Source organism: Chrysemys picta, chromosome 1, assembly GCF_011386835.1.
Source record: "Chrysemys picta bellii isolate R12L10 chromosome 1, ASM1138683v2, whole genome shotgun sequence".
Classification (NCBI taxonomy): Eukaryota; Metazoa; Chordata; order Testudines; family Emydidae; genus Chrysemys; species Chrysemys picta.
Window position 1 is genome coordinate 83,472,261 of NC_088791.1, and position 16,443 is coordinate 83,488,703.

The following is a 16,443-nucleotide window of genomic DNA, read 5'->3' on the forward strand; positions in this document are numbered from 1 at the left end:
ACTCAACCTCTTGGTTCCATGACAACAAATATGGCATCATTAAAACAAACTGGAAACTATTCTACCACATGGAGAAATCTGACTCCAAACAACAAAGCCAACTAGAAACTTACTTACATAACTTCATTTTAAGAACTCAAAGGGAGAACATCTCCTTATGAGGAAATAACTACTTATATACTTACAACAAAATTAGTTTTGTCATTGCAAAACCAAAATATGTACTAAAAATGTTTACGAGATGGAACGCCTTAAAATATGTAGGGTCTTATTCTCCACTCTGTAACATGAATTTTAAGATGGTGTCACTCCATTTACTTCAACGGAGTTACACAATGGAAGAGTGTAGTGACCCAGACCAGTAAACTGTAGGTTCAATCCAGTGCATAATTTAAAATAGGCACCAATGCACCTGGCCACTTTAAAAACATTTACCTCCTAGGGACTACAGCATTACATGCTACATATAAATACATAATGTTTAATACAAGGTTGAGATTCCATTTGTGGGACTATTTTAAGGTAGTGAGACCATAAAAGTCACAAAAACGAAGGATTAAAAAATAAGTCACATTAATCCGTAACTTTTAAAATTACATTGTCTTTGAGCATGTACATATTTAAACTCTGCCAGCACAAGGAAATTTCAAAAAAGAACTTAGATCTGCAAGAATTAAGTCATATGTGCCTGTTAATCTTTGCTTGGGAGATACCTTCCTCTGCTGGGCAAACTAGGTAGGGTGCAGAAACTGCTGGACAAACTGACGGGAAGATGGAGTTAATCAAAATTTCTTCAGCTGCTAAATTTACAACCAGACAATTTATCACAGAAAATGGATGCCTGCTGCCTAGGAACAACACTTTATTATTATTTACTCTGTTCTGTGTGGTTTTAAGGTTATTTCAATCTTTGACAAACTGCCAAAATTCAGAGTTTGAGTCACACTGGACTTACCATTCTTTAAGGAGAAGTTGATCTAACTATTTCATAACAGTAATGAAGGTAAAGCCTGATTTGCATGCATATAAAACAGTATATGCTCCATAGCACAAACCTTGTCATGAATGCCTGCTATATTTTATATATATGCCTGATTTTTTTTACATATACACACACACACACACACACACTCACTCACCTCCTACCAGATTTATAAATCTTACTTATACTTACAGTCCTGTTTCATTCCAAACGCGATGCATCTCTGCAGCCTACAGTACTGACATCGGTTTCGATGATGTTTGTTAATGACACAGTCTTTTGCCCCTCGGCATGAATAAACTAAATTCTTTCGTATGCTTCTTTTAAAGAATCCCTTGCATCCCTCACATGTTACTGCTCCATAATGACGTCCTAGTTGAAGAACAGCATAAGTCAGGACATTAATTTTACAGTGTTAATAACATTTTCCCTCTTTTAAAAAGAAATTATATTTAGACAAGTCAAAGAGTATGTATAACTTTACACAGACAAGGCACGGATGTACTTTTTTAAATGAGTTACAGATATGAAGATACTACCAAGTGGCTAGAGAATCACACAGTGAAGCAAACTAACCAAATCTCTGGTTTAAACAACTCACGCAAGATGACCATTTCCCAATAGTTTATTAACTCCTTGACTCCAGTGTCTCTGTTGCTAGCAATAGCAGACAGGCCCGAAAACTGGCTTCCCTCCTCCCCAGGAGCATTGGGATAAGCATTAGTTACTTGAATTACACATACTTTAGTAATTTTTCTCAGTGACCCTCTAATCAAGTTCTTTTATTGTCTATCATACAATTTAGCAGCATAACTGCACGATTTAAAGATGACAGAAAGACTGTATATGTAAAGAGGAGACAGTATAAATGTATTCACTTGATGACAATGTCTGTTACCATTTCAAACCTATCGATTTTTGTTTTTTTAAATTGGGGTAAAGATAAGTCCATAATTCTCTTTTATAATGAAAGTATTCAGTGATGCAAGTAAACAAAAAATTTATTAAATCAATAAAAAATTCAACATTTCCACAGTTTTTCTCATTGTGCTATTCTGTCCCTACAATCCAGATTTTATTTTTCTTTTAAAATCAATATTTAAAACCTGCTTAGCTGAAAAAATAAAACCCTGAGTATGGCTACAAGAATACTGCATTTACAGATTAAGGCACTCTTGGTCATTTAGACACAGCTACTATACATACTGTTAATTTTATAATCCAGAACTAAAATCTAAAAAGCAAGGCCATACAGAAATGTTCAAAAATACATATTATGAAGGTATCATGGCTGCTCCTCTAATTAAGAAGGACAATTCACAAAAATCAATTTCAAATGTTGACTTATTCAAAGAGGATAAACTTTAATTTTATAGGTACTTTACTCACTCTTTAGAGACTTCCATTCAGATGTCTGGAAGAGATTTCCAGAGATTCTAACTTACTTTCAGATCCCTCTAACATAACCATCTCAAATGTCTCACACACATGAAATTTCATACAGTTTCACACTACAAATAAAGTTGTTTTAAAAATAAATACTTATAAATAAAATGGTTTACCATAACAGTTTTATTTTTCACTTTGGAGGGTGACAGTTTTGGTTTTTTTGCAGAGTACTTCCATTATTTGATGCAGCCTCTCTGAGTCTCTAGACATTCTGCCTTGTCACTCTTTCCCTGGTTCCCAAACTAAGGCCCTGAGCAGCCTCTTAATTCTAGCTGCCTCTATGACCCCCCATCCTTATCAATTCTCCTTCAGCCTCCCCTGCTCTGACAAATCAGACAGACTGCCAGATGGAGAAATAGCTTCCCTAATGGAGCTAATTCTAGCCAATTCTCACAGAAGTTAGGCTAAAAGTCTTCCCTTTCTGTGTCCCCTTCCAGGGTGCACAGAGAGAGGGGGAAATTTGCAGCCAAACCATACTTGAGAAACAGGGCTTGCATCTCTACTAAAGAGGAAGCTTCTCCCTTTAGTGAGCCTTTGGAGGTTTGCCTGAGTGCAGTCCAACTCTGACAGATCCTGGAAAACATGCTGCTAGGCTTAACACATACCAGAGACTCAGAGGTAGGGAGGATAGGGAGGAGAGACAGAGCTGGCACAGGGTTGGGATAGGCAGCACAGCTCTCCACAGACTCCCTGGCGCGCAATGCACACTTGGCATTTGGTTCCCTACTTTCATTACCCCCTTCCATCTGTTCAGTTCCCTAATACTGTTGCAAAGGGCATTTTTTGGCTTTTCCCCTTTTACCTTAACATTCCATTTTGATAACATATACATGCGCGCGCACGCACACACACACACACACCCTACCTTAGTGGAATTATAAAGTGTCCTCAGTGTTTGGGCAATTCCAAAAATGATGACTCAAATGGCTTAGCACAGTGGTCCCCAACCTTTTTGTGGCCAGAAGCACATTTATGTTTTCAGAAGAGTGTGGCGGGCGTCAACAATTTTTCAAGGCTTATTTTGTATTTGTACATTAAATAATACGAAACACATCATATTTAATATTATATAATATATGAATCCAGAGAGAAGAGAGTAGCTGGAGAGAAGCCGTGAGGACAGAGAACACCGGTGCCCGCAGCCCCGGAGTTCTCTGTCCCCAGCAGGCGTGGGGGCCCGGCTTCTCTCCCCTGCTAGGCACTAGGCGGGCCCCGCACCTGCCAGGGACAGAGAACACCGGCGCCCGTAGCCCCGGAGTTCTCTGTCCCCGGCAGGCGTGGGGCCGCAGCTTCTCTCCCCTGCTGGGCACTAGGTGGGTGCACATAAATGCCCCGGCGGGCGCCATGGCACCCGCAGGCACCACGCTGGGAACCACTGGCTTAGCACAAACAACTCATAAGAGCACTTAGAAATGTATTATAATGGTCTTCCCTGATTGTGTCTGTTTTGTATTATAAACAACTAGCACAGTTTTTCACAGATATCTTAAGTTTAAAATAATAATGATAAGAAAAAAAATCACTTCAAAGTAACAATGAACAAGTCCATTGTACAACATTTCTTTTACAAAAATGCCAGAATGGCCAGTCAATTAAGAATGCATTTGCAGCCAATCAGGTAATTTGATTGGTCAGTGTCTGTAGTTGTATAATAATATAATGCTGACCTGGACAGGCTTAAACTACATATGAAAATTGCTTTAAGTGGACCGTTTAAACAAATGCAATTATTAAAGCTAAAATTAATAAATCCCATCTATACACAGTCCAGCTACATTAGGCATCCACTTTTTATTAAAAAGTAACTAATCAGTGAAAAAAAGTGAAAACTTTGTTTCTGAAGAATAGCTTGAAACTGCTTTTAAAAAGTGGTCCTGCTGAAGAATTTACCTGATGCTTTGTCTCCACATACGACACAGAGATCAAATACTTTATTTAGGGTTTGTTCAGTGGAAGTGTTGTCTGTTAAAATCTGGAAGAAAGTACAAAATTATTTCACTTTTCTCTCTCTCTACCCTAAAAATATGGAAAATAAAAGCCAATCTCATCCTTAAAATGCCTCTCTCTAAACTAAGGGCCCAATCCTGTGAATCACCAAGTCCCCTCAATTACTGTTTATGGCCCTGGCAGTTGACTGCATGTTGGTGCCTGCTGCACCAAGGCAGATCCCTATTCAGGATGGGTCCTAAATTTAACTATCAAAATCTTTTAAAAGTATTAAAACAAATCTTATCCAGAGAAGATTTTTGCAGAAAGCACTTATATTTTCAAAACTACATTTGTCAAGCCTTCTGGTCATCCAGGCATTCAAATCTTTCCTTAGCATTCATTTCTTTCACTGTGCTCACAAGAGTGAACCAATGATAAATATATTTTGAAAACACAATATATTTAATTGAATTATTCATTATCAAGAGGTAAAAATGCCTCTAAACTGAGTACCTGTGATGTTACTATTGTAACTTGCCTTGCTTCACCCCAATCCCGTCTGATGTTTGTTACCCTCATTCACTATGTCACGTCTAAAACTAGACTCATAGCAATAACACTTCAGGGTAGGAATCATAGCTTTCTAGTTGTTCTTTAAAAGATCTTGCACACAGATATTGTAAAAGTTATAAAAAATAATAAAGCACTGCTTGCAATTAAAAAGGACAATATGATTGCATAACTAGCAAACATCATTTTAACAATCTCACAATGCAAAGCAGGAATGAAATAATTGATAGTCCCATTAAAAGCCTTGGAAATTAGAAGCACTTTTGAAACCTCCCATTTCCTGATAAGAATGTTGATTCTTTCAGTTCTGCTTCGCATAATCAAAACAGGGGCTCTGAAGATAAATATAATTAAGAAAAGCTCTACTGAGAAAGGCGATAGTCCTATTCTATAAAGAGAAATAATGAAAATGTTACATGAATGTCTAAAAAGTGCTTTGAAAATTCTCTCTCACACCCCCATAAGTAAATGTTTATTTAGCAACAGCATCTAAGATATTACCTCTAATCTTTTACTGCTATTACACATCACTGAAGTTTCTTTTAATTTAACATTAACATTCTTAAAGAAAAAGTTGGCTCAATGACAAAACATCACTAGTTTATTAATTTCTCATTTCACCTCAGCTGCAATTATTATTTAGTGCTATAATTGTGCATGGAATTATACATAACATACAAGAAATTCCTTAAGTCCTTCCGTAGACAAAACTTGCATTGATGTCATAAAGAGTTTTGCTTATGCAAGGACTCCAGAATTTGGCCCAAGAGGAGGGAAAGTCCCTGCTCCAAAGTGCTCATTATTTACCTTGGATAAATATGACACTCAGAACAAGAGTTGCCATTCACGAAGATGCAGAGCCACTATTGATGAAACAATTAATCAAGAAAGGTTCCACAAAATGTGGATTTAAAGGAAGGATTTGAAAGAGGAACGGTGTGTGCGCGCACAGGAAACGGAAGCCTGTTTCAAATTAAGGTGTAAAATAAAAGAACGTGCAAAACTGCAAATGGGAGGAGCAGTTAGAGAAGATATGAGAGAACACGACAAGTATCTAGAATTAAATGAAAGCCCCGTGTCCAGTGAATGGAAAATTAAAAGCTAGCTTCCCATTAAAATGGTAGTTAATGCACATTTCACTAAGGGCTTTTCTATATGATGCATTAGTACGCACCAGCTGGGATGTAAATTATACTGTGCACAGCTTGTCACACAGTAATTGGCCCACGTGGACCCTACTGGTATGCACTAAAAGTTCCATAGCATGCACTGACACAGTATTGTTTGAAACAGGACTACATCAGCACACACTAGGGAACTTCTAATGTGTGCCAGCAGGGTCCACATGGTCCAATTAGTGTGTGACACACAGATGCACACTAGAATTTACACCCCAGTTAGTATGCACTAATGTACCATGTAGACAAGCCCTAACAGAAAATGACAGAGAACTGTATATATTCCATAGGCCTTACATGCTTAGCTTGTGAAAGCACAAAAATTATAAAATATTCTTTCCACTGCCTCCCTAATTCTTTTGGTCTGTATAAGCTACACAACTAGATCCCATCTTTATGTCCCCTTTCCATACTACCCATACAACTAGACCATGCTCCCTAACCCAGTCTGACATTCGTCCACCTTCTTATCCTTTCAATACCACAGTGGTGTAACAAAGCAAGGCCCTGGTGCAAGAATAGGTTAGGGGCCCCCTTCCAGATTCTAAAATCGGAAATTTTACTTACCCCCAACATCACAGCCCCCAACTTACCCTTTTGCCTCCCACAACTCAACCTACTACCACCAACATCCCCCACTCACCCCCAACCCTTCCTCCTGCAGTCCCCTAACACTCCCCACTCACCCAAAGCCCCCCCAAGCAACCGACTCCCCAGCCCCTCACCCCTGTGACCTTCCCTGGCCACTCACCAGCACACACACCCCACCCCCAGCTCTGTGGTCTGTTCCCATCCCAGGCTACTCTGGATCCTAGCTGCCCATTAGCTCTGCTGGCTCCCGTTGCCCACCCTGCATTCACATGGCACAGGCCAAATTTGGACAATGAGTGGCATTACAACCTGGTACACAGGGTCACAGCACCACTCAAATGTGGTCTGGCCACCCCTTTGTCATGAAGGGGGGCGACCAGACCAAACCTGAGTGGCGCTGCATCCCCATGTGCTACACTGCAACACCAATCAGATTTGGTCTTGCTGCCCTTCCATCAGATGGAGGGTTGGCGTAGCCAAATTTGAGCAAGTGGCATTGCAAACCTGTGAATCAGCTAAAATGTGGGAGCATCACTTGTCTGGTTGAGCCCCCATAACCTCATGGGTCTGGCTGTGACTACACCACTTACACCACTGTAGCTATGCCACTGAAATCCCTTCTCAAATTGCTTTATGCTGGAAGCACTTCAAACCTTATCTAACTGACACTTACCCTTGTTGGGCTTTACTTTAAAAAAAAAATACAAAAAATTACACTACAAAACACACGCTGAAGTTCACCACTTAATCTCATTGATGCTCTCTCCTGCCCTTCCCACCTCCTTTGTCTGCATTTTGTCTAAGATAACAATTGTTTACTCAGTTAAATAATAATTACAATGGCAAATAAAATGAAGGTAAGAGGAGTGAAATATTAAGAAGTAAAGCCAAGGGAGAAAATGGTATTCAAATGATATTTTAAAACAGATGGAGAGTCAATGAGGCAGAAATACAAAAAGGCTATCCCAGGAGCTGAGACAAGAAGGTTCTGGCTTGAAAAGTACAAATAAAACTACACATTTATATTTTTTTAACCCTGGCTCATGAAATATAAATTCAAAAATAACAGCTTTCCAGGAACAAATCATTTTCTTCATTGTTTCTAAACAACAACTCCAAGTCTTGCTATCAGGGAAATGTAAACAGCAAAAAGACTGAAAATATAGAACTAGCACAGAAAATATTTGGAAAGAAAAACATCTCTTCCTATCCCAGTAGTTCTCAAACTTTTGTACTGGTGACCCCTTTCACATAGCAAGCCTCTGAGTGTGACCCCCTTATAAATTAAAAACACTTTTAAATATATTTAGCACCATTATAAATACTGAATACAAAGCGGGGTTTGGGTGGAGGCTGACAGCTCGTGACCCCCATGTAATAACCTTGTGACCCCCTGAGGGGTCCCGACCCCCAGTTTGAGAACCCCTGTCCTATCCCATCTGAATTAATATTATGAAATAAAGTGGATTCTCTACCTGGATGTGTTGTGCAGATAAATCGGGGGATGCAAAAAACAGTTGGTTGACACCTGCAGCATCTGGAGTTGTTAGGAAAACCTTTCCTGGAGTGGAATCTTGTCTGGCAAGGATCACCTTGCTTGGGGTAGAGCCATCATGATTTGTTAAGATGAACTGCTTGCCTGCTGTGCTCTGATCAAGTGCAGTAACAATCTGAATCTTCTGGCCCGTCTGCTGGTCTGTGACAATCTGATAATACATTTATCTCAAATTGTTATGGTCTTTCAAGTTAATGTTTTTTTTAGCACCCCATCTTGCACCATCATAGTCAATGGAAGTTTTGCCTTTGACTTCTGTGGTTGCAGGACTGGGCCTCTTAATGAGTTAAATTCAAGCAAAAACCCTGAATCTAAAAATCCCCAAACTATAATAGTGTTTGAACTCTGAACCCGAATACACATTCAAATTTTGCAAGTGACCCATATTTTTACAGAGGGCCAAACAAAAACCTCAGATCCTAACAGCTATGAATTATGAAGTGTTCAAAATATGGATATAAATGTTAAGGCTCAATCAGTCATGTGAAGTGCTGTGCTCCCTCCACTCTCACTTAATTCAATGGGAGTTGAGAACACAGCATACCACAAAGTGACACTCAGCACCTCACAGGTGTAGGTCCTTAATTAGTTATCTTCATCGCCTAATCCCACATTGTACACTTCAGTGTTGTCTTCATTAATTTAGAATAATAAGGGCAAGGAACAATCTTATTTCAATTGACTATACCTTAGTTTAACACTTTTACACCCACATAGAGAAAAATCAAACTGAAGCAGGAGAACTGAACACTAACCCTTCTCTTTGCCACCTTTTTTTCTTTGTTTGACAAACAAAAACAACTTCTTTTGCTTTATTCTTCATTTGACAATCAAGAACAGATCAACAGCATCATTACGGCATTTCTTTTCTATTTTTAAATAAAGACTGTAGTAGAGCCTCACTGACTTGCCCTTCACTAAACTGCACAGTTTATCATCTTCGGACAAACTTGGTAATACACTTTCTTCATTTTATATATATATATACACACACACACACACACACTCATTAAGGACCTACACCTGTGAGGTACTGAGTGTGCGTGTGTGTGTATAAAAAAAAAAAATTTTTTTACACTTTTATACATCCCCATTTTTCACTCTTCAGAAGGCTATGTGAAGCTGGGGGACATCCACTGGTGCCACGTAATATTGAGTCGAGTGCACAGGAGTAGAGAAGCGCTCACTGATCTATAGCCTTGTACGTGAAGGCTATGCATAGACACCTCTAGCTTGACTGTAAACCTTTAAACTTTAGATATAGTAAAATACCACTGAATTCTAAAGAAAAAGCTAATTCAACAACCCATTAAGTTCAAAACACTTATTTACAAATCTGCGCAGGCTTAACATTGTTTTTCAAATATCTGTATCATGTTTATTTAAGAGACTGAGTGTATTTGAATATTTACTGACCTTAGTTTTATAGTTTATTTCCATACTTTTAAAAGGTGCATGTGTGTTTGGGGGCGAGGGGTATGGTAGGTAATTGGGAAGTTTTCATTTTGTTATCTAAATCTGCAAAGTTCCTCAATTCTTACACAGTAATAAACAACTTAAAATTTACAAAAGCGGCCTTATTATTGCTAGGATTTTATTATTGTTATAAAATATACTACAGCATTATTTCTGTAGTGCCCAAAGGTGTGGTAGGCACTTTACATTACTACGTACGTTTATTAGTATCCTATAAAGCAGTGGTTCTCAAACTAGGGCTGCCGCTTGTTCAGGGAAAGCCCCTGGTGGGCCGGACCACTTTGTTTACCGGCCACGTCTGCAGGTTCGGCCGATCACGGCTCCCACTAGCTGCAGTTCGCCGCTCCAGGCCAATGGGGGCTGCAGGAAGCGGCGCGGGCCGAGAGACATGCTGGCTGCCCTTCCTGCAGCCCCCATTTGCCTGGAGCGGCAAACCACGGCCAGTTGGAGCCGCGATCGGCCGAACCTGCGGACACGGCAGGTAAACAAACTGGCCCGGCCCGCCAGGGGCTTTCACTGAACAAGCGGCAGCCCTAGTTTGAGAACCACTGCTATAAAGCATCATCATAAAGAATTACAGCCGACAAAATAAATGAACAGAAGTGCATTGTATGATGCATGTTTGCTTTTTTCCTCTATTTTTGTTACCAACTTGCTAACTCACAAATTGTTATTGTGAATATGGCCCCATTACTTGAATAGGGCTCCACATGGGTGCAGGGATCTGTCCAGGCAGATCTCACTGCATGATCAGTACTTTAATAGATTTCTACCATATGTTACTTTAATGTTTACACAAGAACACTAAGTCTAGACAAAAGCTCCCCTCTGCAAACCCTACTCCTTAAACATTTGGCAAATGAAAAATGTATTATACAAATGGACAGTTTTAAAAATGAAAAGTGTCATTCCCACAACTTATTCCATGTGGGATCCTTGCAACTGCACAGAACTCCAGTGAAGTCAATGAGGCTCTGCTTGGGTGCAGGAGTCCACCCTAGCAGAACAATATGCAGTATCATGACCTGAACATCTAATAACCAGAATAAAACCTTAACACAGTAGTCCTCTACTGTAAATTTGTCAGAGTTCAATAACAACATATTTCTTAATTATTTGAAACTGAACATTGCCCTTGTATTCATTTCATTAAATATGGAAATTATTCATTATTTTATGTTTAAAATATATGTTTTCTCATGTAATGTTTCATTTACACATCTCTCTGGTACTCCAGCCTAAATTTCTCTTGGCAGCTTTTTATAGCCTCAAGCTGCTTTTTAACAATATTTTCTCTTTGGAGACCTTGGATTCCATTTGGACAGTACTTTAACCCATCAGTGAAACTGCCCTATGAATAAACTAGCGACATACATAAGTCATTCAGTGTGCCGTTTTAGGCAATAATGTGTTCAAATGTAAAGGATTATTTCAATACAATTTATTTTATTTTGACATATTATTTACAGAGCTGGTTGGGAACCAGAATTTCCATCCCACGGGAAATTCTGACAATTCAAAAAAAATTTCTGAAGTTTCTCACAAAATGAAAATTCTTAAAAATTTCAGTTTGGGACATCAAAATATTTAATTTCTATGGTGTTTCAAGGGTGTAAAAACATTATTTAGCTTTTTATATTGTATTACATTATTTCTTATATTATATATATTTTTATATAAGTAAAACCAAAGCAAACAGATAACGTCAAAACAAAACATCTGGACTTTTGCCTGTTGATTTTACCAAAATTTGACACTTTCCTGCAGATCATTTCAATTTCAACAAAACTTCATTTCTCAATGGAAAAAAACTACTTTCAACTAGCTCCAATTATTTCTTATTACTAATTATTGTTTGTACTGCTGTACTACCTAGAGAATCCAGTGTGCTAGGTGCTTTACAAACATATAGTAGAGACCGTCCTTGATCCAAAGAGTTTACAGTCTAATTAGAGAGAAGATGCAACAAGTGAGAGTGACAAACCAGAGAAAGGAAGAGGTGAGAGAGACAGAAAAAGAACATCACCCAGCTACACTAAATAGCTACTGTATAATTTGAAGGTTACAGAAAATACTTAACTTTTTTAAACACAACCCTCCTCTTCCCCCTCGCCGCCAAGCCCCCAACATGACATGCAACCAAACTTGTACTGGCTGACTGATTTATTGGAGGCATAACTCACTCCTACAAAGTGTGGCTCTCTGTTCCTCTCTAGTTAAGGCTACGTTTTAGTCACAGGTATTTTTAGTAAAAGTCACGGACGGGTCATGGGCAGTAAACAAAACTTCACAGCCCATGACCTGTCATGACTTTTACTATACACCCCTGACTAAAACTTGGGGGGGGGGGGGGTAGGGATGGGAAGGGGAGGGTGTGGCTCGGGGGGGCACCACAGGTACTGGGGGGGCATGGCTGGAATGGGCGCTGCAGGTGCTTGTGGGGGAGGGTTGGTGGGGCTGGGACAGGCTCCCTACCTGGCTCCCGAGCTCCACGTGCTGCCTCCGCTCTGCCCCAAGCCCCGGTTCTGCAGCTCCCATTGGCTAGGAACTGCAGTCAATGGGAGCTGCGGGGGCGGTGCCTGCCAGCAGAGGCAGCACGTGGAGCTAGGAGCTGAGGGAGGGGAGTCTCCTCCCCCCCCCCCCCGGGTAAGCACTGCGCCGCACCCCAATCGCTAGCCCTGAGCTCCCCCCTCCCCCCAAGAATCTGCTGCTGGGGTGGGGAGAGACTGCTCCAGCAGCAGCCGGTGAGCCTGGCCTGGGGGCTGCCCCAGCTGCTCAGGCGGCCCCCAGGCCAGGCAATCAGCCGCTGCAGAAGTCATGGAGGTGAGGGAAAGTCCATGATCTCCATGACAAACACAGAGCCTTATCTCTAGTGGATGAACAACACAGGGATGACTACTCTACAGATGGGAGGCGTGACTCCCAGCACGGGTAGACAGATTCATGCTAGCTCTGCTTGAGCTAGTGCGCTAAAAACAGCACTGTTCACATTGCTGCACAGGCAGTGCCTCAGACTAGCCACCCAAATCCAAGCCCACCTGACCCTCTAGGTTCAAATACCAATAGAGGTTTATGAGTCTGCTACAGGCTTTGAGATAACAGAGCTAGTATTTTAGATCAGGCAGTAGATCATAGAACATCAGGGTTGGAAGGGACCTCAGGAGATCATCTAGTCCAACCCTCTGCTCAAAGCAGGACAAATCCCCAGACAATTTTTTGTTACCTCAGTACCCTAAATGGCCCCCTCAAGGATTGAACTCATAACGCTGGGTTTAGCAGGCCAATGCTCAAACCACTGCGATATCCCTCCCCTGGTGTTGTCCCAGGTACAATTTCTAATGCTGACAACCAAGTTAGGGACATCACGTTACATGAGCATAAAAACAAAGGCAGGTTTTAAGGAGAGAGGGAAAGGAGCAGAGGGTTATGGATTAATTAAGAAAGGTGTTCCATGAATAAGGGCTAGCATGGAAGATAGCACAGAGACAGCTGAAGATGAGTAGTTAGGCTTGTATTGTTCGTGGAGCAGAGGAAGCGGGGCAGATGTAATAAGTGACAAAAGAGGACATGTAGAGAGGGACTGAGCTGTGAATGGCCTTGAAGGATTAGGACAAGAAACAGGGCAAAATGCAGTGGAAGGAAGGGCCAGTGGAGGAATTTGAAGAGAGTGTTGCAGTCAGAGCAACAGGCAAGGAAAATGACCCTAGCAGCCACATTTTTAATTGAATGTGTTTAATGCAATATGGCATCTTACAGAGAAAATTAGTTACAAAAAAGATTTTAAGGTGAAATACAAAAAGGGAGGAGGGGGGAACATGTCATATGGACACTATCAGGTATTCTACTAAGGTGGGGGATTTTTCTCAGTGTAACCAATAAAAAAATTCCCTACCAATACGGTTTAAAAGTGGGCCAATAACACATTTTCATGGTGTATTGATAATATAAAGAAAAATATATTTCTTGCTATGATCTACAAGTATTTTCCAAAGATACACCACAGAGCCTTTCAAACGTATCTGCTGAATTACCAAATGTAAAAACTCAGCCTTTTAACAATGTTACCATGTTATGCCCTGTAACAGCTTGAACCACCTCTTTAGTGTTCAACAGGTAAACTCTTGGAGCAGAGACTAGGTACCCCTTTTGCTTTTTTGTAGCCAGCTTGGACTCCAACCATATCATTTCAATTACTGGCTAAAGGAGACTATGGGCATGGCTACACTTGCAGATGTAGAGCACTTTCAGTTAAACCAGCCTTCGTAGAGCACAGTAGGGAAAGCTCTGCAATCTGTCCACACTGACAGCTGCAAGTGAACTGGCGTGGCCACATTAGCAGCTCTGGCAATGGCCACAGAGAGCAGTGCATCGTGGTAGCTATCCCAGCATTCAAATGGCTGCAACGTGCTTTTCAAATGGGGTGGGGTGGAGTGTGACAGGGAGTGTGTTGTGTGTATGTGGGGGGAGAGAGAGTGGGTTTTTGTGGGGCTGAGAGCATGTCATACTGTCTTATAAATTCAGACAGCAGCAGACTTCCTCCCTCCCTCTCCCCCCCCCCCCCCCGGTCTCTCTCTCTCTCACACATAGCATTCCACAGTAATGGTTGCTTTGTCTCAGAGCAGATAAGCATGCCAGCTCTCAGAAATGGAACTTTCAAAGGACATATCCACATTCCTGCAGTGATTCCAAAACAATGACAAGAGTGGCCCCTTGACTTAAGGGGATTATGGGATATTTCTGGAGGCTGATCAGAGCACAGTAATGCAACACGTCGTCCACATTGACGCCTGGGCGTTTCAGCCAAGGCGCACCAAGCGTTAATATTCTCGCTGTGGTGGAGTACCAGGAGTGCTCTAGCCCTGGAGTCAGAGCGCAATATGTGCCTTGCCAGTGTGGACGGGTAGTAAGCTAGGGCGCCCGGGACTGCTTTAATGCGCTCTAACTCGCAAGTGTAGCCAAGCCCTTAGAGTGACACAGAAAGCACTTGTGTAAGTGCTTCTTATGCAACTCTTCATCTTAGAAAGCAAGAAACAATGTGAAGCCCCACCCCTATTGTCCTTCATCTCCACTAGACACAGAAGGAGTCTCCCTCTGGGTAAAATTTTCACATTTTAGAAGAGATCATTAAATGTTCACAAAAGGAAGGGTGCACAAAAACAGGCAGAGTAAAGTAGTTCACAGATTCTTTCAAAATATTTTAGATTAAACATACTTGTATGCGTTGTGGTAAAGAGAGACCTGAATCCGCTGGGACAATTTGTATTCTTTGTGCTGTCCCATCCATTAGTGTTTGAGTAACAGTTCCTTGGGAATGCGCAATCTAGAAACAAACAAATAAATAATTGGAATGACAGCTATGTGAAAATACTGCTGTGCCACATTAAGGTTTGACCAGCTTCAGATGTGTCAGCAAAATATTATTCTAAGTGAGACACTGGTACGGTTTGGGAATGTAGCAGCGTACAACCTAATTTTACTAGCTAGCTTTTGTTCGTTAGAAAGTTCTACTGGTTCCACAGTTTTAAAGCCATTTCACAATTTTGGATCCAAAAGTCAGAAATATATTTATGGCAAAACATGACTGGGGGAAATGAATTGTCGATCAACACATACGGAATACAAGCTGCTTTAATCAAGCTGTTTATTTTCTTGTTTGTTCCAGCTGGTATCTGCAAGAATGGATAGCTATAAATGAATCATAGTCATTTAGCACTTCTGCCATTTCCACATTTTCTGTTATTGTTTTCCCCCCTCATTGAGTAACAGGCCTACCCTGTCCTTGGTCTTCCTCTTGCTTCTAATGTATTTGTAGAATGTTTTCTTGTTACCATTTATGTCTCTAGCTAGTTTAATCTTGTTTTGTGCCTTGGCCTTTCTAATTTTGTCCCTCCATACTTGTGTTATTTGTTTATATTCATTCTATGTCAGGGATGGTCTAGATAAAATTTAATCCTGCCGAGAGTGCAGGGGACTGGACTAGATGACCTCTCGAAGTCCCCTCCAGTACTACAATTCTATGATTTTATAGTAGGGACATGCTTTTGCATGGAAGCACTTTTAACTTAAGGGTTCAGTGGAACTGTTGGAAGCACTTATATGCAGAAGCACAGTGTTATTCCATTTCTCTTCAGCTGTCAGCTAAAGCAGTGAAAAGGAGAAACAACAAGAAAGAAAAAAAGAGAAGGATAGCAAGAGACACCACAAGAAAAGTAAAGAGAGAGGGGGGAAAAATAATGGTATTTTACCTTTTGCCATCTTAATTTTGATATCCTACTTCATGTGTGCACTCTGTATCATGTAGGTCTCCAAATTTGATGTTTCTTTACTTCCAACAATTCAAAAAGTTAAGAAACAGAAACTCAGCTCCTCCCCTCAAAATTTTAAGGCACCTGCTTCTGCTCAAAAGTAGTAGAGAAAGACGAGATGCATTCCCTCTCCAATACCATTTTCCTCAACTGCCTCCCAGAAATAAAAAAATCAAAGCCACGTTGCACATCTCCATGAGTGCCAATTGTTCTCTACTCAGCTGTTATAACCCTCAGCTTTCCCCTGACAAATTCTTCCAGTCATTTACTCATTTTCAGTATAAAAATCTGCAGCACATTAAATTTAAAATTTGGAGGCAATGTAAAGTAATTTGAATTTAAAGTAAAAAAACAAACAAACACAATACTAACTGGACTGGTGAAAGTTCCACATACACTAAATCAAGT

The 16,443-nt window shown here is 40.6% G+C and overlaps 1 protein-coding gene across 13 annotated transcripts in view; it reads right to left on the reverse strand.

Annotated features, from left to right (window-relative positions):
• Window positions 1-16,443, reverse strand: part of NR2C1 (nuclear receptor subfamily 2 group C member 1) — a 101,329-nt gene that overhangs the window by 43,046 nt on the left and 41,840 nt on the right. For 8 of the 13 annotated variants that reach the window (XM_008178738.4, XM_008178740.4, XM_042859811.2 and 5 more), the window contains 4 exons: window positions 14,943-15,050; window positions 8,175-8,405; window positions 4,322-4,403; window positions 1,175-1,354 (listed from right to left, as the gene is read on the reverse strand). In XM_008178738.4, coding sequence (XP_008176960.1) covers window positions 1,175-1,354; window positions 4,322-4,403; window positions 8,175-8,405; window positions 14,943-15,050 — 601 coding nt within the window. The remainder of the gene's footprint in view (window positions 1-1,174; window positions 1,355-4,321; window positions 4,404-8,174; window positions 8,406-14,942; window positions 15,051-16,443) is intronic. The other 5 variants (XM_042859814.2, XM_024099660.3, XM_042859815.2 and 2 more) reach the window with 2 other exon arrangements.